This window comes from Polypterus senegalus, chromosome 13 (assembly GCF_016835505.1).
Source record: "Polypterus senegalus isolate Bchr_013 chromosome 13, ASM1683550v1, whole genome shotgun sequence".
Taxonomy (NCBI): Eukaryota; Metazoa; Chordata; class Cladistia; order Polypteriformes; family Polypteridae; genus Polypterus; species Polypterus senegalus.
In genome coordinates, this window is record NC_053166.1 from 92554832 (window position 1) to 92578278 (window position 23447).

Genomic DNA, 23447 nt, shown 5'->3' on the forward strand with positions numbered 1-23447 from the left:
GCAAGAACGTTAATCACTAAACTGCAATGGTTCATTGGTAAAATCCGTAAACTCAGACAAAGTGTTACTGGTGCTGTACTGGAATTTATAAACATGCATTTGTAAATTATGAATTGTGACATTGCCGCATCTTAAGTGCATCCCTGAGGCTTATGTTTAAATTCCTTTCTTATGTCTTTCTCTTGTATTTTTAATTCTTTAATTACTATTGTTGATGTCAGTACTGTTATATTAATTCATTACATCATTGTTATTAGTTTTGTTTGTTATTTATTTTCAAAGTGTGAGAATCTGTCCTACAATGTTCCATGTATTTTGTGGGAGGTTGCCCAAGAGGTATGGCTGGCTGTTCGTCTCTCTCTAGGGGCACCCCCAGCTCTATAAAGGTTGAGGAGACAGGCAGTTAAATGTGGTTCATTGTATGCGCTGGATGGTGGCAAGTTCTCTTGTGCTTTTTCTTATCGTTTTGTTATTGGATTTCTGATGTTTAATCTTGCCCTGTTTTTTAACTACCCTGTTTGGATTGTGCATTGGGTTTCTGTTTGTTACTGGATTGCCCTTTTCTAGGCAACTCTTTTTGTGTCTTTCTGTTCTTTGAATGTTCTTCTGCTATACAGAGCAATTTTGAAATAAAATAATTTATAAAGATTCATTGCTTGCCCTTTTTGTCTCTTAGCCAAGGGATTATGATCATTCCTTCTCTAGTTTGGCATTTTTGATATAACTGGGACAATTAAGAATACATATTTTTGAACTTAGTAACCTATAATCTGCCCTCCGAGATTCTACCGATGGCAATGTGTTGCATTCAAATATTTAACAGAAAAATATACATGTCTCTCAATTTAAAAAAAAAAATAATTAAAAAAACATAGGACTGTAAACCTTGAAAACTGAGCTTTCAGTATATTCAAGTCTCATGAACTAAAAAAATGATGTGAAGCAAAATCAGTATTCTAATGGATCAAACAGGCTTTCAATTTTTAAGACCCATTAACAGATGTTGTGCTGAGGATAAGTACTTTTCACACTCGTGTACTTTTTCTTTCCAGGAGGAGCTGTGAATGGGTAAACTCTCTTTCAGTTACCCAAACAATGGCAATATCGTGAAACAAGACCTTTAGAGACCCTGTGTTCCAATTCAAAATAAAAACCACCTTACCTGATTTTCACAGCTTTCCAACTGATAAACAAACCTACACTGACAATTATAAAGGAATACTTCCACAAAAATATGTATCATCTTTCCCCTCTTTATGCTTTTGTTTTGTATTCCTTTAAAACAGCATTTTTTTCAAAAAAATCTTTTTTTTTTTTAAGTTAAAGAAAAGAGGTGGAATAAATGTGACCCATTTATAACTAACTAATAGGATGTAGGTTTTCTTGTCAATGTGTCAGTTGCAAAGTTTGTGAAAATGGCTAATTTGGTGAGGGAGTGTACCAAGATGGAAATGGAAGGGATATAGCCCAGACATAGGCAGAAGAAAAATACACTATACTTAGAGCTGGTGTCTGATAATATAAAAAAATGTGTATCACCCCAATGGATGCTTGTGAAGGTCCAGGTTAGCTCCATGCTCCCACTGGCCTTTGGGAAGCCTCTTGCACCTGGATCATCGATACCTTAAACTGTGATGAGCCTGGCAGATAAGGACACATATATTCCAGACAAGGGTGATAAAGTGAATATCACTTTTATTATAATTCCTCCAAAACTCAAAAACAGTGCAGTGATTCAAAAAGATAAATAATCCAATAAACACAATCCTTTTGCAAGTGGAGGTCAAGAACAAGTCAGTAAATAGTTCATAAAAACAAGGTTAAGATAACTAGGCAGGACTCACTTCAAAAGCACATGCCTTGGTGCTTTCTTCCCAAATCGATGTCTCCACTGCTCACCCCACACAGGATTTTGGCAGCAGAGGAGACGCCCTATTCCCAGGAAAGGCCAACATTCTATTCTTGGTCTGGGTCCCTGCTGTGCATGGCACTCAGTAGGTTGACGCTCCAAACCCAATCTCTCCTAGGCTTGGGTCCCCACTACCTATAGCTCATCAGCAGGGCTCCCCATCCTAGTCTCATCTCGCTCTGTCTAGCTCCTGTTGCCTTCTCTGGATTTACATGTGAGCAAGCACCAGGTCACTACAGCTTCCTAGCCTACTTAGCTGGAGTGGCCTCCTTCAGCCCCTGAGTGTTGGCCTCACACTCCCCAATGCACTCACGCACACCTGCGACCGATTGGAGCAATTAAGTGAGCATTATCTCGGAGTGGATGAATGATTGTAGATGGTATGGAAGTAAGAAGCGTGGTACTCTATAGCAATAGGAATGCACTAAAGACAGATTACTATGTCTCATGGGGTAAAATGCAAATATTTAAAAAAGAATTATGAAGTGGCTGAGTAATAAACTCTTGACTACAAACCATAACAATGCCAAAGTGATGTTTCCGCATACTTCCAGAGAAATATGAGTGAAGAATAAGGCTAAGGTTATCTTAAAGGGAAAAATTAAGTTAATAAAGGCATTTCTTTTCCAAAATGTCAATGACATACATACATTGTCTTAAAGGTAAAGTAAATGTAACCATGAATCTCAATGTGCTCCTTTTGGAAACATGTTTCATTTATTCTAACTCAGAAGGCAAGCAGAATAAATGAATTAACAGATTTGAAACACAAGAATGTGGGACAGCTCAATATTTTAGTGAAAACTGTTGTAAGAATGTAAATTTGAATTCCACAGTTTATTTTTAACCTTAACTGTTCATGGAATAAAGCATTCTAGAAAGGATTTGAAAATTCACAAATCAGAGCTTGATAAAGTTGATAAAATTAAACATGTCAAGAAGAGCAGTACTGAGCAGTCCTGAAAATACTTTTTGAATAAGATGGATCATATGTCAATTAGACAAAACTTGCAATTAAAAAATCATAATGTTGACAAATTTTATAAACCTTGACAACACACCAGTCCATTGATAAACATGCTGGAACAATTTAAAGTCTCCAATCAAACCATATTTATTTTTGAACGTAGGAAGAAATTAGTAGAAAGTGCAACATATATTCAAAGAGAGAGCAGGATGAGATTGTTTTGATTCCTTGTGCTAAGAGGCAATTAACAACTGAATCACTGTACCAAATTTCAAACAAAATGTTAAAACAGAAAATAAAAATAAAGAAGTAAATATAGCAATGGAAATCCTTACATTGTAATCTGTTTATCTTCTGTTTTACTCACATAAAGCAAACAAATGACTCCACACACAAGACAAAAATGCTTAAGCTGAATCTTGTGAGTTTAGTCTAAAGCAAATTTCAGAATGATCTTCCCTTCATTAAAGCTTAAGATGGTCACTTTCTAAAACTAATGACCAATTAGATTTTTAGTTCCATAAAGAACTATTTAAGAATATACAGCACAAGAGTCAATGACAATGTCGAGACAAAAAAAAAAAAAAGACACTTACCCTGTAATGTGCCAGTTGCAGTGCAATTTGTATAAAAGCATCAGGACTGATCTTGCACTTTTTTATGCAGCCTTTTCCAAATTCTCGGAAGGGAAGGACATGAAAATCTACATCTGCAGCAAGAGCCTGAGCAACTGCGTGGGAGCTGTTAATCACATCTTGACACTGAGGATGGTGAAGAACATGAGTAAAGAACATGGAATTCACTATGCTACATTATATTAAAGTTTAGCTTAGCTCTGCCCTAATCATTTGCAAAGGCTTGTCTTTAACTGTTTTGGCTTCTAGACTGATGTGGGACTAAAGTGGTGGTAACAAAAAAGCTTTATTTCAACAAATACCTAAACAATTATTGAGAGGGCACTGCCTAAGTTTCATTCTACAAAAAGGATACTCAGTAAATATCTGGAGTCAGTTTACCTCTTTTGGTATATCCCAAGTTAAACGATGTGGTGGAGGAATAGTGGAATCCATATCTCCTTTACAGTGGCCGTCTTCATTATAACCCAATTGGAAACTGTCTGTTGCTAAAACATACTAAGTAAATGAAAAAATGTTTCAGTGTTTGAACATGCAATGCTCATAGCTTATGTTTTAAATGCTAAAACCTTGAGTACTGTATAAAATATTAACACCTGACCTGTGCCAATTTGCACCAGCTTTTGGCTATCTGTACAACTTGTCATCTTATGTAAAATAACCTAAATTTAAAACATAGTACTATGAAAGCACTATATATATAAATTAAAGATGAATAAACTTTCGATTTCATTACTACTCTACTGTACTTTGTCTTTGGCTGTAAAGCACAAAATAACCACTCATTCAGCCCATGAGTTTTGGATCACGTTTTTAACAAGTAGGCTAAAGTTTCAAATTCAAGAAACAGGTCAAAGAAGATTTTAAGTGGTCAGACCTTCATCATATTTATAATTTGAGTAGAGTGTGTGGTGTGAATTTGCCATTTTGTCTGCTTCAAAGGAAAATAAGACAAATTGAGATTTTTCATGTAACTAAACATGTAAAATATTTTAACTTAAACTTGAACAACTAGTCATGAATCAATTTATCTGTAACCAGGTAAATGTTGTATTAATTCCTTTGCCTTTGGTACTTCTCATGAAATGAGTGGAAATCTGCATGCAGCCATAATGGTCTTTAGGCTAGCATCCTTTTTAAGTGACAAACAGAAGATTCAAAACTCAAAGTGGAAACACTTTTTTTAATAAAAAAAGGAAGTGCCTATCGCAAACAGACATCCTGGTAATTTAATAAAGGCATAACATGTAATCAATGCTTCTTTGCATTAGCTACTGTGACTACCATCTTTTAAAAAAAAAACCTAAAGTTTAAAAGCTAAAACCTCAAACTTTAGACTGAAGTTAAATTCACAAAAATATTTATTTTTAAAATCCTAAATGTGTTTGGTAAATTTTGTAAATTTCAGGACAGTGATTTGACTGTTGTAGGTATTGGCTTTAATAACTATGTATTTTAAAACCTTGATGGTCAGTAGTTGAATTCAGCCAAAACCGGTCGGCTCATAAGTACAAGTTGTTCTCCAAAATTTTGTAAAAATCAGATCATTCATTCTAAGATTACAGTGTCCACAAAATATTTACCACAGACAAACATCCTTTTATAAATGCTCAAACACAAAACCCAAAGTCGATCTTTTCCATGAAAACGATACTTCATTTGTGAAACATGGGGAAAAAAAAATAAAATTGCGAGTTTTAATGTAAACCCATATGAGAAGCATAACATGTAATGAATGTTTTGAATTAAAGTTTGAATTGACAAATATTGCAATGTATGAGCTAGCCACATTCAAAGACACTTTGAATTAGCTCAGTGAAGGCTCCAGGAATAAACAGCAATTTGCAAAATTTGAGTTACATTAAGTCTGTAAAATTAAAATGCTATACTACTGACAGCTGCATGTGTCAAAATGTGTTACCAATCATGGTGCAGTAGAGAAGCAATGAAAGTAAGAATTTCACTGTACTCTGCGCCGTGTACTGTGTACTATTCCTACTATTAAATAAAGGCGTTAGGCAATTTATTTCCGCAATTTCTTTTAACAGATCCGATATATTTCAGATGCAAATCGATGGGGTAAAAATTACATTTGACTTACGATTATTATTTTGTGGGTAAACCAATGTATAATCGTTAACAATGGGCACATTCAAATTGCCCCTTTATTATGGCAGCACATTCTAGAAGAATGTTGGTTTTTCCATTAGGATCAATTTTGACTAATTTATAACTGATAAAATGACAAAGCCTAGTAAATTATATTATTAATTAAGCTGATAATAGTCATCTCAGATAAATGTATTATTGTATTTTATGTATTTTATCTAAAGATACTCACAACATGCATACTGGAAATTCTAAGAGATCTATGTGCTGAAAAATACCAATTCTAACTCATTCGTAAGAGGCTAAAAGTGTTCCTAACACTTCAGGACAACTATCACTGCTATCAGATGACATGCTTGAGTTTATTAGAACATTAGAACTATCTAGATAAAAAAATGCCATTTTGCCCAATAAAGCTCACCAATCCTATCAAATTATTTATTCAAAAACAAACTTCAATTCTAATTTTAAAAGACCCTAAAGCCCTATTGTCTGTCTATCACACTACTTGATAGCTTATTTCAAGTGTCTATGGTTCTCTGTGTAAAAAAAAACAAACAAAAAAAAAACGTTCTAATGTTTATGAGAAGTTTACTCTTAGGAAGTTTCCAACTGTGTTCCTGTGTTCTTGATGAACTCGTTTAAAAATAGCAGTCTTGATCCACTGTACTAATTCCCTTCATAATTTTAAAAACTTAAATCATATCTCCTGTTAATCTTCTTCTTAAACTGAAAAGGCTCAGCTCTTTTAATCTTTCTTCATAATTCATCCCTAGTAGTCCCGGAATCAGCCTAGCTGGTCTTCTCTGGACTTTTTCTAGCACTGCTATGTCTTTTTTGTAGTCTGGAGATCAAAACTGTACATAATATTCCAGATAAGGCCTCGCCAGCGCACTATAAAGCTTCAGCATAAACTCCCTGGACCTGTACACTATATATCATGCTATATAACCCAACATTCTGTTAGTCTTCTTAATGTCTTCTGAACACAGTCTGGAAATTGATAGTGTAGAGTCCACTAAGACTTCTCAGTCCTTCTCCTTCCCATTGTGTATTCAAACCTAACATTTTTACTTCCTACATGTAATAGTTTACATTTATTAGCATTAAATTTCATCTGCCACAAATCTACCCAAGCCTGTATGCTGTCCAAGTCACTCTGTAATGATTCAACAGATTCCACTTATATTCCTATCCAAATCATTTATATATATTAACAATAGGAGCGGCCCTAGCACTGACCCTGGTGGAACACCACTCGTAACAACAACCAATTCTGATAAGGTTCCTTGCACCACAATCTTATGCTTCCTGTGTCTGAGCTAATTTTGCAACCATTTACAAACATCACACTGAACTCCCTCTTCTTTTAGTTTGATGTCCAACCTCTTATATGGCACCTTATCAAATGTGTCCTGAATGGCAAGATAAATATCATATGGTCAACTTTGATCATACCCTTTTGTTGGTTCCTCACAGAATTGACCTCCCTTTTCTGAACCCCTGCTGACTGTTCAGTAAAACTCTTGTTTTGCCATGTGTTCAATCCTTACTAATTCCTTCCATTAATTTGTCTGTCATGCATGTTAGGCTTACTGGTCTATAGTTGCTTGGATTTGCCCGATAACCCTTTTCATATAATGGGATAAAATTTTCCATTTTTCAGTCCTTTTGAATTTCCCTAGTGTGCAGTGACTTCCAAAAAAAATATGTCAAGGGGTTATATATGTACTCACTAAACTCCTTAAGAACGCAAAGGTATCTTGATATTATCTGGTCCTGGTGATTTGTTTGATTTCAGTCTATTTAATATAACCAGTACTTCTCTCTCTACAGTTTACAAATAGCTCAGTGCCTCCTTAGTAGCCTTTTTTACCACAAGGAGGTTATCTACATCCTCACATGTGAAGACCACAGAAAAATATGAATTTAGAGCATCCGCTATTTCACCATCTGTATTTTTTAATTCTCTTTTACTATTCTTGAAGCACTTTATTTCCTCATTGTCTGTTCTTTTCCTACTAAAACACTGAAAGAATCTCTTTGGGTCAACTTTCACCTTATCTGCTATAGTCCTCTCTTAATGGCTTCTAGCCTCCCTAATATCCTTCTTAATGGTTGCCCCCATGTTCCTATGTGTCATATTATTCACATTGGAGTTATTAGTCTTATACTCCTTATACAGCTGCTTATTCCTTTGTAGCTTTTTCTTTTTAACTCTATTAATCCACTGCAAAGTTTATAAAAATTTCTTACTAATTCCAAATGTAGGTATGTACCTGTCCTGCATTACATGTAAAACATTTTTAAACCTGTTCCACTGCTCCTCGATCACCTCCACATTTAAAAGCTTATCCTAGTCTATCCTCCTTAGATTTTGATGCATCTGCTCAAACTTTGCCCTAACAAAGTTAAACTTAACAGTTTCAGTCTTTGCATCTACACTCTTACAAAACACTGAGAACTTGTTATATTATGGTCACTTGACCCTAGTGGTGCTATCACCCAAACAACCTCAATTCTATCCTATTACAAAATACTAAATCCAGACAGGCTTACCCTCATGTTGGTGGTTTAACATACTGTATTAAAAAACAGTCACTGATTACATCTAAAATTTCCTGCTCTTGTACTCTTGCAGCGTCAATGGAGGCTTTGATTTTGGCTCTCGACCGACTGAGTGAGGAGTCTGAGTGTCTGGGCTTGTGAGTGTCCTGGATAAAAACCTAGATCCATGCCTTTAATGACCTCTTAGGCACAACCATCAGCAGTGTGTCTGTCTGTGGAGAGAGTGTCGACCTTGTCGAGAGGCTTACTTACCTCGGCAGTGACATTCATATCTCTGGTGACTCTTCCTATGAAGTCAGTAGACAGACTGGAAGAGCATGGGGGTAATGAGGTCGCTGGAATGGGCTGTGTGACACTCTTGATGTCTATGCAAAAGGACGAATGTCCAAGTCTTTAGAGTCCTGGTGTTTCCTGTCTTGCTATATGGTTGTGGGATATGGACGCTATCCAGTGACCTGATGTGAAGACAGGATCCTCATTGTTATGGACCTGAGTGGCTGCACCAAGCCAAGGGAATGCCCAAATAACATCTGGCTGTGGCAGATAGAGGATCATTTCCAGAGGGTGGGACTGGACTGCATGTCTGGCTTGAGGGTGGGGGGTTGCCAACCAGGATCCTAAGCGGTTTCCTCAGTGGTGGGTGCGGCAGGGCACTGTACCATTGCATGCTCCCCAACCTGACCTGACCTGCTCTTGTTCTCCACTAGTTGCAAATTGATTGCAGTTAATATTTGGGTAGCTACACTTCCCTTTTTAATATTACTAAAAACATGTGCACTGAAATTATTGTCAGCATGGGGTGGTCTATATCACACTCCTAAAATAAGACCTCTTTCCTTAATGCCTTCCAGGTGAAACTACATGTCCTCACTAAGATGGGGCTCATTGTCCAACAGAATTGGAATTGCATTTAATTCTGTTTGACATAAACAGCCAGCCCACCTCCTTTTTTGATCTATCCTTCCTAAAACATGTATCCCTCTATGTTATACTCATCCCCATCTTTGTTATTTAGCCAGGTTTCCGATATTGCGATAAAATCTGAATTATACACCGTTACATACAACTCAAACTCACTTATTTTACTTTGATACTTCTAGCATTAAGGCAAGTTGTTTTTAATGTTTTACTCATTTTACTTTTGCATTTAAATGTTGGGTAAACATTTACATTACTATGCATTTTTATTTTTAACACTATGGTTTATTTCCTGCAGTGGGCTGGCACACTGCCTGGGGTTTCTTCCCTGCCTTGCGCCTGTGTTAGCTGGGATTGGCTCCAGCAGACCCCTGTGACCCTGTAGTTAGGATATAGCAGGTTGGATAATGGATGGATGAATGGTTTATTCCTCCATGTACAGTTCTAAACCTGGCCTATCCCAAACTCCCTGTCCACCATACCCTAGTTTAAACAATCCTTGACTAACCTACTCATATGTCTCCCCAATATACTGGTGCAGCTCCACTTCAGATATAACCCGTTATGGTGGAAAAGGTCCTATTTGTTCTATAAGGAGTCCCAGTACCCCATAAACCTATACCCTTTTACCCTACACCAAGATTTGAGCCACGTGTTAAACTCTCTAATCTCCTCAGTCTTACCTGGACTGGCGCATGGCACAGGTAGAACATCAGAGAAGAGTACCTTTCAATTCTACTCCCCTCAGCCTGGAACCTACATTTGAAATGCAGAACTGACAGACTACCCTTATGTACTGAATTTGTTCCAACCTAGACAACAACAACTGCATCCACCCCACCCTTCCAGGGAGGTCTCCCACCTGTGCATCCAGAAGTCAACAAACTGTGTGAGAATCTCTGTATCTGCAGCAAACCTGTGCTTCAATCCCCCTAATGATTGAGTATCCAACTATCACTACCTCTCATTTTCTGGGAATTAATTCTAAGGTGGTCTGTCGCGGCTCCTTATGTTTGCCTACCACCTCAGAATCTTCAGAGACACCATCCAGCTCAGCAAGAACCTGAAAACTGTTTGATACTTCTAATTCTTCTGGATGAGCATTCTTTGGTTGTCAGCATATCGTTACACATAGAAGCCCTTTCTCCAACTAACAAGAAAATCAAACAAGTTTGAATTTATTGTGGCTAGTTGCAGACTAGCTAGTCTCAGTCATTAAGTATGTCACATTAGGCAATCGTCTTTATGGGAATGTGCCGCCTTGCTGAGGAACTTCGTTGTCACTTCTTACAAGAAAAGGCAATGGAAAAAGAAAAGGAGCATGCAACATCAATAAACTTCTGTTCCAAGACCGCCACTTCCCCGAAGAAAACAAACTCAGTCAGTGTCGGGTGCCCATTCAATGTAATAGGAACCACAGCATAGAGAGAAGCAACAGGTACAGATGTCATAAATGTAGGAAGGACGGTCCTTGTGTGTGTGCGACCTGTTAACATTTGAATTTGATTATTGTATATAGCGAAGAACTGACCTCTCTGTACTATTCTTTCTTCAGTGTGTCCTGGAGTACAAAAGACACCACCATGCACCAAAATGTGGCGACTGGGCAAGATCGGGGAAAAAAAAAACAAACAAAAAAAAACACGCAGTCACTGATTACAACTGCAAGAAGGCATGTGAATGAATATGAATAATGTAGCATCAGTGCCATAATGTTTTCCAAAATGTACTATACACGTCATAAAATGAATTATTCCAGATATCATATATACCTATGTCTCTTTTTTTTGTCAGTGTGGCTTTGACATCATGGACCATAAGGTGCATACTAATTCAGTGTGAGCAGGAACACTCAATAAAACCGAAAAGAAAAAATTCAAGTGACAATGACATACCAGAAAGGCATAATAAACCAGCGTTTGTGTGTCAGCTTTTATCCCTCCAGATCAGAGAGTTTCCAGTTTCATTGTCTCAAGACACCACTCACTCTACAGTTATTCCCAGTTTCAGATAAAAACTAACAGCATCAGATCATTGCTGTATCGTGATCGTGACTGAGAGAATAAGTATAAAAAAAGTAAAAAAAAAGCTAATTTTTACAAGTACTATAAATTTACACCAGCTGATACAGACACGGATCAAATGAATGCTTTTATTGCATAATATTAACAATAAAAGCAGCTCACAACTCAAAGTTGTAAATTTGTGGGAGTGCTGGTTTCGAACTCGCGACCTCTGGATTATAAGTCAGCAGTTCTTACTGCTGCACCATGGAAGCTGTCGTATTATCCTTGCACCTTTTGTGAAAGTGTTTATTGATATTTGGACTTCAGGCTTTACAAATTATACAGTTCATGTCTACATTTTGTCAATTATTACTAAAACATGAAAAACATTTCTGTTGTAACGATGTGTTTACATAGATTGTTGTAAACACGGAACACACATGAAATTATTTACCCTATACAATTCTAGGTAGCTCACCCCCAGAATAATCAAGGCTTGAACTGGGAGAACTTCTTGCCCTTTCTGCGTGGTGGTGGGGTGGGGATCTAATAGCAGGCTGTTTGCTGCTTGTGCTTATCGACACATTTAGAAGACAAAAGACGCTGATGGAGAGGTCCGAAGAGATTTAAGGTGGGCCAGGTTTACGAGTTTTTTCGTAGGCTTTGGTAATTCTATTGTTAAACACAAGCAAATTAATCCAGTTCCTAATAGTTACACAGTGAGTTAGAAGTAGGATTCTGACTCGTCTGTCTTGGAGATGCAACACCGGTTTCTTACCAAGTTCAGAAATATATATTAGAAAACCACTTCTGCACCGCTTCATTATTTTTTTTGTCCAATCACAGTCTGGTTTGGTTAACTACTAACAGACAATCTTTTTTGTTCCAGGTTTTCCTTTTTAACTTACTTCCCAAAGGTGTGAAACAATGGGGGCATCAGCCCAGGAATGCTCAGCATTCACTCCAGTTTTGCCATTCTTATAAACAATGAATGTGAAAGATTTGTCAAACCATCTGGAAAAAACAAAAAGACAAACATTAACCTGAACAGTTGAGCCTCAAACTAAAAAATGCAACAACATACAGTGGGAGCCCTGCAACCAGCTTTATGTCAAAGCTACTATTTTCCAACTGTAACTATAAAAGTGATTCCCATGCATCATACTATCATGTCCATCAGGATTTTGTTTCATTAAGGTATCAACAGACCAGTTTTACTGAATCAATTGGAAGAGATTAAAAAGATGTTGCAAACAGGAAGACAACTATAGCTAAAGTCAGAAGCCAAATAGCCAAGAGATCAATCATCAGGTCATAGGAAATTCACTACATTCAAAGTCAAGAAACACAATTTTCCTATTAGAAAAGAGCTAAAAATTAAATTTTACTTGTTCTGTCTTTTCTTTATTTTGCAAGTTTCCGCTTTCACAGCAATGCTGCTAACATTGAGAGCTCCCTTAGTATCTTTCCCAAAATATAAAGCCACATCTGTAAAGAATACAAATAATTCAAAATGCTAACCTATCATAGGTCTTTCCATGCAGCAATGACTTGGCATATGCATCCAAACTTTTTCCAGGGTCCTCACCCATCATCCCTTGCTCACTATCATCCAGACAGACAAAGAAAGCAGCCTTCTCAATAATGTCCAATGACTGACGATTCTTTCCAGTTCCAAAGTAAGCCTTGCGTGCTTTAGCCCAGGGGATTCTACACACAAAAGCAGAATATGGTTAACAGTGTCAGATAAATACAGCATACAAACTTCAAAAAGACATGCAAAGCATTAATGACAGCCTAAACTGTCAAACTAGCAGGAAAAAAATTAGGGCTGGTGTTTGACTAAAAAATGTAATTGCACAGTTACATTTTATAATCAAAATGAACTGCACATTAATCAAAATATTACTTCTTTCAAGCATATTAATAATTTAGTACAGGACAGAAATACCAAAATGATTAATGTCTAATACAAAACAGATGTGATAGTCACTTGCATATGCATAATAAATTATTCCAGTTAGTCTAGTGAAAGGTTTGGCGTAACAGAACAATTGATTAAACAGTAAAACACTAAATAGTGAAAAGCTCAACGTAAGTTTTTTTTTTTTATTTTGAGCAAATTAGTCTAGCACTTTGATTGGTTCTGTTGATAATTCTGTTTATAAAATGATATGAAAATGAAAAATAAGACATTATTGATTTCTTATTTTTTTCCAGTTTATTTACCCTGGTCGTTCAAGGAATATTCTTTTTTTAAGTAACACATATCCAGATACAGAAAAATGTTCACAAGGGACCAGTCTTGGTAAAGAATACTTTAAACATTAATTTAGTTAGATTAAACATTACTAATAAAAACAACAGCTAAATACAGTTGTGCTTGAAAGTTTGTGAACCCTTTAGAATTATCTATATTTCTGCATAAATATGACCTAAAACATCATCAGATTTTTACTTAAGTCCTAAAAGTAGATAAAGAGAAAACAGTTAAACAAACGAGACAAAAATATTATACTTGGTAATTTATTTATTAAGGAAAATGATCGAATATTACATATTTGTGAGTGGAAAAAGTATGTGAACCTTTGCTTTCAGTATCTGGTGTGACCCCCCTTTGCAGCAATAACTGCAACTAAATGTTTCCGGTAACTTTTGATCATTCCTGCACACCGGCTTGGAGGAATTTTAGCCCATTCCTCCGTACAGAACAGCTTCAACTCTGGGATGTTGGTGGGTTTCCTCACATTAACTGCTCGCTTCAGGTCCTTCCGCAACATTTCGATTGGATTAAGGTCAGGATTTTGACTTGGCCATTCCAAAACATTAACTTTACTCTTCTTTAACCATTCTTTGGTAAAACGACTTGTGTGCTTAGGATCGTTGTCTTGCTGCATGACCCACCTTCTCTTCAGATGCAGTTCATGGACAGATGTCCTGACATTTTCCTTTAGAATTCTCTGATAAAATTCAGAATTCATCGTTCCATCAATGAAGGCAAGCCGCCCTGGCCCAGATGCAGCAAAACAGGCCCAAACCATGATACTACCACCACCATGTTTCACAGATGGGATTATGGTGGAATGCAGTGTTTTCCTTTCTCCAAACATAGTGATTTTCATTTAAACCAAAAAGTTTTATTTTGGTCTCATCCGTCCACAAAACATTCTTCCAATAACCTTCTGGTTTGTCCACGTGATCTTTAGCAAACTGCAGACGAGCAGCAATGTTTTTTTTGGAGAGCAGTGGCTTTCTCCTTGCAACCCTGCCATGCACACCATTGTTGTTCAGTGTTCTCCTGATGGTGGACTCATGAACATGAGCCAATTTTGAGAGAGCAGCCTTCAGTTGTTTAGATGTTACCCTGGGGTCCTTTGTGACCACGTTGACTATTACACGCCTTGCTCTTGGAGTGATATTTGTTGGTTGACCACTCCTTGTGAGGGTAACAATGGTCTTGAATTTCCTCAATTTGTAGACAATCTGTCTGACTGTGGATTGGTGGAGTCCAAACTCTTTAGAGATGGTTTTATAACCTTTTCCAGCCTGATGAGCATCAACAACTCTTTTTCTGAGGTCCTCAGAAATCTTCTTTGTTCGTGCCATGATACACTTCCACAAACATGTGTTGTGAAGAGCAGACTTTGATAGATCCCTGTTCTTTAAATAACACAGGATGCCCACACACACCTGATTGTCATCCCATTGATTGAAAACACCTGACTCTAATTTCACCTTCAAGCTAACTGCTAATCCTAGAGGTTCACATACTTTTGCCACTCACAAATATGTAATATTTGATCATGTTCCTTAAGAAATAAATGACCAAGTATAATATTTTTGTCTCATTTGTTTAACTGGTTTCTCTTTATCTACTTTTTGGACTTGAGTGAAAATCTGATGATTTTTTAGGTCATATTTATGCAGAAATACAGAAAATTCTAAAGGGTTCACAAACTTTCAAGCACAACTGTATGTTATACAGTATAGTTATTTATGGTAAAAGCCATTTTGGAATTAAAGTAGATCCATTTTCTTGAACAAAGAGAAAAAAAGAATACTGCAGCATTCATTATTGCTCCATTCCAGATCAGAATGCTAACATAAAGCAGGATTCAATGCTATTCATTTTATTGTGCAGCTTTTAGTGTTCCTTATTATAAGCCTCTGTTATTTCTTAGGGTGTTATTTCTAGCACTGGGTACAGCAGAACATAAACTATAATAAAGCAGATTTTAAATTTAAATGTAGTAGTCAACTACTTGTCATTTAAGAAAATAACTTGAGCTGTGAAGTAAATAACTCCTTCCACTTTTTCCATCTTCAACTTGATCCCAAAAGATTTGCTTTAAGAACATGTTTAACCGCAGCATCACCTATTCACAATGTTTCAGCTTATCTATGGCAAATAACTGGATTAAAACTAAACTGATACCATCAACAAGTTTCTGTTATGGATTGCCTGCATCGCACTCTTTTCTGATTAGCTGTGCATTGAGCCCTAAAAAGGGGTGGTATATTGTCAAACACATTTGCTTTTTGCCTTTCACTCAGTGCTGCTAAGTTGATCATTGCCTTCCAGTGAACTTAAACTGGGCGGATTAAATTTACCACTCAGCACATGCGAGATTAAATGCATATCTATAAATTTTGTTCACTTCTTTTCACTTGACTAGTACACTACGCATGTGCTTAACCTATTCCTTCCTAGCTGCCACTAGACCATCAGAGTGCCTGTATACATGATTTTAGTGCCCCAGCAGGCAATGTCTTTGGAGGAAGAAGGCAATATTTCAGTGAAAATAATGCAGTGATAATACTAATAATAATCATTTTATAAGTGGCGGGAATCGTTTTTAAGTAACGTTTCTTTTTAAGATTTCTTCCTTCAATAAAACAAATAATTGCATTAAGTTACTCATTACTTTAAAAAAGTGATCTGACTACACATTGCATGTAACTTAACAAGTTACCCCCAACACTGCAAAAGACAGAAGCAGCTGGGGATGCTAAATATTTTCTAGCTAACTTAGTCACTGTAATGGACCAACTCAATGCCAATTTGTTGCTCAATTCTGTATCCCTCAATAACTGATTTTGTGAAGGAGGAATGAGGCATAAGTGGATCATCATGAAAGTGTGATGTGTGTGAATCATCATGAAGATAATTATCAAGAAGCAACACAGAAAACAATCAAGCAAGGCTGACCCCGTGACCTGCTAATACTATTAATAGACTTTTTTCATTTTTGTCGCTTCATTAACAAAGCATGAAGCACAACCAAATTAACTGGACGTAATTAATGTATTTCGATATTAAACTAAAAAAAACTCAAACTCAGAAATTTTTAATGCATTATTTACACACCTTAATGACGATTAATCAGCAGCCCTAAAATATATATACAGTAATCCCTCGCTACATCGCGCTTCGACTTTCGCAGCTTCACTCTATCGCGGATTTTAAATGTAAGCATATCTAAATATACAGTATATCACGGATTTTTCCCTGGTTCGCGGATTTCTGCGGACAATGGGTCTTTTAATTTATGGTACATGCGTCCTCAGTTTGTTTGCCCAGTTGATTTCATACAAGGGACGCTGTTGGCGGATGGTTCAGAAGCTACCCAATCAGAGCATGTATTACATATTAACTAAAACTCCTCAATGATATAAGATATGCTTCCCGCGCGGTGCTTGATTGTTTGCTTTTATCTCTCTCTGACATTCTCTGTGCCTGACAGAGGGGGTGTGAGCAAAGGGACTATTTGCACAGAGGCCGTTTGCTTAGAAGATACGGACGCTCCTCTAAAAAATGCCGCCTTATCTCAGTGCTAGGCATACTTAAAAGCACGTATTGATTTTTTGATTGTTTGCTTTTCTCTCGCTCTCTCTCTCTCTGACATTCTCTGCTCCTGACACACATTCTTTGAAGAGGAAGATATGTTTGCATTCTTTTAATTGTGAGAAAGAACTGTCATCTCTGTCTTGTCATGGAGCACAGTTTAAACTTTGAAGACTAACACTAAAGAGTGTTATTTCATGTCTAGAGGGCTCTAATAATGTTAACAGTGTGGGAGACTTTTTAAGGGCTTAAAATATATAAAAATAACCATACAAACATATGGTTTCTACTTCGCAGATTTTAATCTATCGCGGGGGGTTCTGGAACGCAACCCCCGCGATCGAGGAGGGATTACTGTAATTGCTAGTATACAAGTGTGCAAATAAGCGTCACACACGTGTGCATGGGAGGCAGCTGAAGGGTTCACAAAGGGATAATTCCATGCCAGACCAGGGGGTGGCAGGGTGCACTAATCCTCCCTCTTTTTCATCATTAGACCAACCACGGCTTTAACTTGAGACGTGTTCTATGGAACTAACCTTTCAATTTTGGCAGCCTAATTGAAGTATGCGGGCGGCTGCCCCCAAACCTCTTCCGGTGCCTGTCCAATCATTTCACAGCGGCATAGTCAGCAGGATAGTTGCATCCAGGAATAAACAGGAACAGAACCTAAATAATGCACTCCAGCCCTTCCAGGTCCAGGTGGGAGAGTACCGTACCCTAGTGGTTGAGTATGGGATGTGGGTTGCAGGTTGGGAGGACCAGGCACAAGCTCCATCCCAGGGGTCAATAAGCAATATAGTCCACAGGGAGAGTGTGAAGGGGGCTAACAGAATAGAGAGATGCTGGGAGTGGGAGAGTACATTGTTAGGTCTCTCAGAGGAAAAGACTATCCATTCAAACTCCACAAAGGCAGAGACCTTTACAATAGGTGGGATGGCCCCATGCCAGCAGGCTAGGAAATTACTAAGCTAGGAGTTCGATCCAGAGTAGCCAACCTGTCCTCAGGCTCTCAGCCTATTGTGCAAAGTCGGGCGTTGGCTGAGGACAGGCAGAAACAATGCCCAACAGGTGGTGGAACAGCTTGCCTGTTCTTTTTTCTTAATGCCCTACCTGAATAGTTCACCCACCTGGCCTAGGGACAATCATTTAAAAATATGATGGACCTCATGGAGACCATTGAGAAACATCAGGTGGCTTCACACTCTGGGAGAACTGAGCGGTCTCAGTATGAAACCCAACCAGTGTGCGTCCCTAACCCAGAGCTCTGTCATCACCAATTGGAGCAAGCGCTGAAGCCACCAATTCTGCGGCCAAATTGTTTGCTCAGTGGCAAGGGAGACTGCACAGGTGGAGGGAGGTGGGAAGTGCTCTGTCTAATCCCCTAATAAATCCAGGAGTGGCAAAAGTAAATGGACATAAAGTAACAGCCCTGATGGATTCCGGCAAGACCATTAATTGTTGCTTGCAGTTTCATGTTACTGCGACAATGGCTAAAAGTTAAGACCAATCTGACCTGAATTCACTGTGATACTTGTTCATTCAGGTTCGCCTCCTGTGTCATTGTATATGAAGGACTGCTAAAGAAACTACCAGTAGCAGATCTCCCAAATCCACCTTTTCCAGTGATACTGGAAAGATTGGTCTGATAGTAAACGCCGCTTATCATGAACCACACACCACCTCCTGGGTGCCCATCTGGGCACTGAAAAAACCTTGGAGCGTGTCAAGCACCATTTCTATTGGCTGGGAATAAACGAGGAGGTTCGCCACTTTTGCACATCCTGTCCAGAGTGTCAACTGCACCAGGAAGGACTGTGCTCTAGTTCCCATTCCCGTAATTGACATCCCATTTGAGCATATAGGGGTCAACTGAGTAGGACCCCTAGAACCCTCAGTAAAAGGACACAAATACACACTTGTCCTGGTAGATTAAGCAACCCAATATCCCAAAGCTGTTCCCTTGCACTCAGCTACCTCCAACGCCATCGCATGGGAATTAGTGGTCTTTGCACAAGTCAACATCCCTAAGGAAGTCCTGACGGACCAAGGGAGGCACTTTACCTCGGTGATGTTCAGGGAAGCTGCCAGATTACTTAAGATAAAGCATTTAAAGACATCGGTATATTATCCTCAAAACGAAGGTCTAGTAGAGAGGTTTAACACTAGAATTACTAAAGCCTATGAAAACACTTGTAATTCTGGCCCGCCTTAAATCTCTTCACACCTCTCTGTCACTGTCTTTTGTCTTGTAAATGTGCCTTTAAAGACAAGCAGCCTACTATTTCATCACCCCACCGCCGCAGAACGTACACAAAGTTCTCCCAGCTCATGCCTTGATTATCTGGGAGTGAAGTGCTGGAGTTTTAGAGTGGAAATAATAGATCGTTATTTGGAGCACATGCATTTCATGTGTGTTTCGTTTCTATAATAATCTGTGTAAACAATTGTTAAAATAGAAAAGTTTTTCATATTTTAGTAATAAATGACAAAATGTAGGCATAAACTATATAATGTGTGAAGCCTGAAGTCCACAGATCAAATAAACACTTTCACAAAAGGTTCAAAGATAATACAATAGTTTCCATGGTGTAGCGGTAAGAATTGCTGACTTGTAATCAAGAGCCCCCAGTTCGATCCTCACTGCCTACTATATTTACCATTTTGAGTAGTGAGCTGCTCTTATTGTTAATATTATACAATAAAAACATAAATTTAATTTACGTCTGTAACACATGAACTTGCTGAAGCCATGGAAGGACAGGGAGCCTGATCCCTCCTCCGGCCAGCCACATTCCCTCTTTACTCACAAATTAGACCTTAACTTCATACCAAATTTCTCTGCCAAACAGCAACAGGAGCTGGAAACAGTTATCCTGTCCATTCCCCTTGGTGGTGAGTGAGAAACCACAGCAGACCTCTCTGATTGCACATGACATGGTGACCGAACACGGGGTGGTCGTACTAGAATGTCCGTATCGACTTCCAGAGGCAAAAAGAGCAGAAGTGGAACCAACCTTTCAATTTTGACAGCCTAATTCAAGTATACGGGCGGCTGCCCCCAAACCTCTTCCTGTGTCTGTCCAATCATTTCACAGCAGGTAGGTTTGAGAGCACTTTTTGTTGGTTTAACTGACTGGTAATGTAACCACCCATCATTTTACAAGATGAAACAGGAACCAAGGAAAGGGAACCAAAGAAAACAGCATTCTGCTCATTGAATCATGTACCATATGTCTTAAAATTTACTTAAAGCAATTAAATGCAAAATATCTTCCATCATTTACTAATAATAAAACAGAAGAATAAACAAAAGTTTTTACATTTAATAAGTCATATATTTCTGAAAATGTTTTTTTATAAAATTATAAAGTGTAAAATATTTTCCATTATTTAGTAAGTCTTTTAGGGGTGCAATAAGGTAAAATTAGACTGCAATGTATTCTTCTACACCACAAAAACAGATGTCAGAATACATATGGCACATTACATATTTGTCAAGATGAATTCTAACTGAGTATATATAAATTGCAGCAGTTAGACATATGTATTATCAAAACAAATGCATAATTTATTAAAAATTGTCAACTTTCCATCACAAAGAAAATGAAAACTGCAGAGAATACAGCAATAATGGACTGAAAGTATATATATATATATTCGAACTTACATAGGTGGTAATATGTGATGATATTATAAATAAGACTGATAGGACTGTCATTGATGTATATTGTATCACCTCATACCCATAACAGAGCATACTCTCACACATTCCCAGACTCACTAATAAATAACTAACTAAGAGTCGAGAATTCACTTAACAAATATGTCTTTTGAGAGTGGAAATGAGAACCTGGAGAAAATGACTCAGAGGAACACAAAAGCAGGGAGAACATGCAAAGGGTACATTGACAATGCCTGGATTGGAATCTAAACTCTGGACTTTGGGGCTGTGAGGCATTAACACTAACAACTACAAAACTATGTGCCACTGCTTCTGTTGTTGTTTCCTTCTTTATTAAATTAACTTTCCACCCAGTATAGATTTTCTGACAATTAATCATTCGAATTGGTATCTTAGCAACATAAATTTAGTGGAATTAAACTGAAGGCTATTGAAGATATTTCCTTAAGGGTTTTTCATTACAATCTTTCGTTAAACAATGAATTCAGATGATCTCCGACAGGAACATGAGAACACAAATGGAAATTTGCTAAGGGAAGTTTTGCAAAAAAGTTAAGAAATTTTTCTTAACTCACCTGAGAACTACAGATACATGAAATTAAATTATCAAGTAGTTTGGTAGACAGTAGGACTTTTTGGTCTTCAAAAGTCTAATGTTCAAAAACAGAACTATGATTTCCATTTACACAGTTACCTGTCTCCAGCAGTTAATGCAGCCAGTTTTTCCTCACCCGGCTGTGGAATGCCTGTATCATCAAGAATCTTCTGGATTTGACACTCCATCTCTCGTGGTGACAGCAGACGGCCTCCATGATAAAGCCAGAGACGCCAGAAACAGCCTCGATGAAATACTGCTATGTGCTTGCTGTCCTGCATGTGCTGGATTGTGTCTGAATAAAGAAACATGTTAGGTAAATTAGATGTTTTTAACATTTACTAATGCTACAGTATTGTTCATAAACTAAAAAAGAAATTACTAAATGAATAAAGAACATTCAAACATGCTTGAAAATGCTACCATGTAAATATCATTCATACTTTACAATTAAAATACTGCACTGCTGATTAATATTTTTGCTTGTAATTTTAAGAGGGTCTGATGCCAGAAAAGTGTACATATCTTCACATAAGATCATACAAAACTAATTTTAAGTATACAACACAAAAATTACTAAGCATGACCTGTACATGATACTCTTCAGCAGTTTTTAGAAAAAAAGAATAACATAGGTTTCAGTAGAACTTGGTTCAACTCTTTGTAAGGATGCTTCAGATACTGTGGTTAGAAAACCGAATGACAGCAAAGAAAAATACTGAAAAACTTTAGATATATCATTTTTGAGCATTCTGATAGTGTTTTTTGGTTATGCATGTGCTCTTTGTTCAGTTCCTGAAAATCTAAAATATCTCTCCTTAAGAAAGAATGGGGAAAATCAGAAAATATTAAAGAAATATGCAACTTATGAGGAACATTTCTGAAATTCAATATTGATTTGTATACTTTTTAGAAAAGACATATCATATGAAGTGGAAGACATCCATTTCACATGAGGAAAGGTCATGCATACTACGCACTTACACAGTTAATCAGAATTAGGTGCATAAGTATTGGGAGTTTGATTCTAGACAATTCGCAGTGTAGCTCCTTATCGAAAGCATAGGAAATTTTACAAGAACACTACTATTAATATCTTGGCTGGTGATGATTCTCAAAATATCAGTAATTAAACAAACATCAATAAATCTGGCCAATTCGCAATTAGTAAAAAATAAATTATAACTGAAAAAACAGTTCTTCTGAAGGAAAATGCCCGCAAAATTCACTTTCTCCTATACCCTGTTCTAAATTGACAATTGCAATGATACAAAGAAGAAATCAATCTCACAATAATAAAGAGTAATACACTATACCTTGGGAGAAAAAAAGGAAAACAAAATAAATGTGCAACTGTTTCCTAAATAGAAATCTACAATTACTTGTTACAAAATAATTTCTCATATTTTCTATACAGCTAAGAAAACTACCTAGATTTAAAAAAAAAAAAAAACTTGCAGCCTGTATAATCCACTAAGATTAAAGAGTATACATTCCTGAAAGTCATTACCACCTCCAGTTTGCATATAGTCACAACTGGTCAATAGGGGATTTCATAGCATTTGCACCCTATACCATCCCGGCACATATGAAAAACAAATACTGTTATGTTGTGTTGTTGTACCAATTGATTCCTCAATTTAGAATTTAGCCAAAAGTCCACAGCATGCGTGCATTGGCACTCTACAGGATACTGTGGTAAGCCCCCTTTCTTTACTCTGTGACTGTGTGGTCAAACACAGCCCCAAGCTCCACCATTACATTTACTGATGACACCGTCATCATGACAACCGAATCAATGAACTGATCATAGACTTTAGGATGTAGAAGACAGACCACACTTCCATCTACATCAATGGGGATTCTGTTGAAAGGGTGAGCAGGTTTAATTTTTTTGCAGTAACAATCACTGATGAACTAAAATGGGCATAAAATATTTTGGCTATTACTAAAAAGGCTCACCAGTGCTTTTACTTACTGATGTGTCTGAGGAGAACTCAGATTTCTTCATCTGTTCTAACTACCTTTTACAGCTGCACAGTGGAATCCATCTTTACTTACTGCAAAATATCCTGGTATGGCACCTACTTCGCTCAATACAGATGTTCAGAACATACACAATACTGGCTGCTTTAGAAAGGTAAATAGTACTGTATTATTAAAGATCTCATCCTTTACAGATCCCTTTCTCACTCCACCCTAGAACTCCA

At 37.4% G+C, this 23447-nt stretch overlaps 1 protein-coding gene across 13 annotated transcripts in view; it reads right to left on the bottom strand.

Annotated features, from left to right (window-relative positions):
• The window catches only part of LOC120541974 (carnitine O-palmitoyltransferase 1, liver isoform-like), a 111252-nt gene that overhangs the window by 13571 nt on the left and 74234 nt on the right, over nt 1-23447 (bottom strand). For 12 of the 13 annotated variants that reach the window (XM_039774005.1, XM_039774007.1, XM_039774011.1 and 9 more), the window contains 5 exons: nt 21337-21532; nt 12634-12822; nt 12021-12126; nt 3893-4009; nt 3473-3637 (listed from right to left, as the gene is read on the bottom strand). In XM_039774005.1, the coding sequence (XP_039629939.1) occupies nt 3473-3637; nt 3893-4009; nt 12021-12126; nt 12634-12822; nt 21337-21532 (773 nt within the window). The remainder of the gene's footprint in view (nt 1-3472; nt 3638-3892; nt 4010-12020; nt 12127-12633; nt 12823-21336; nt 21533-23447) is intronic. The other variant, XM_039774014.1, reaches the window with a different exon arrangement.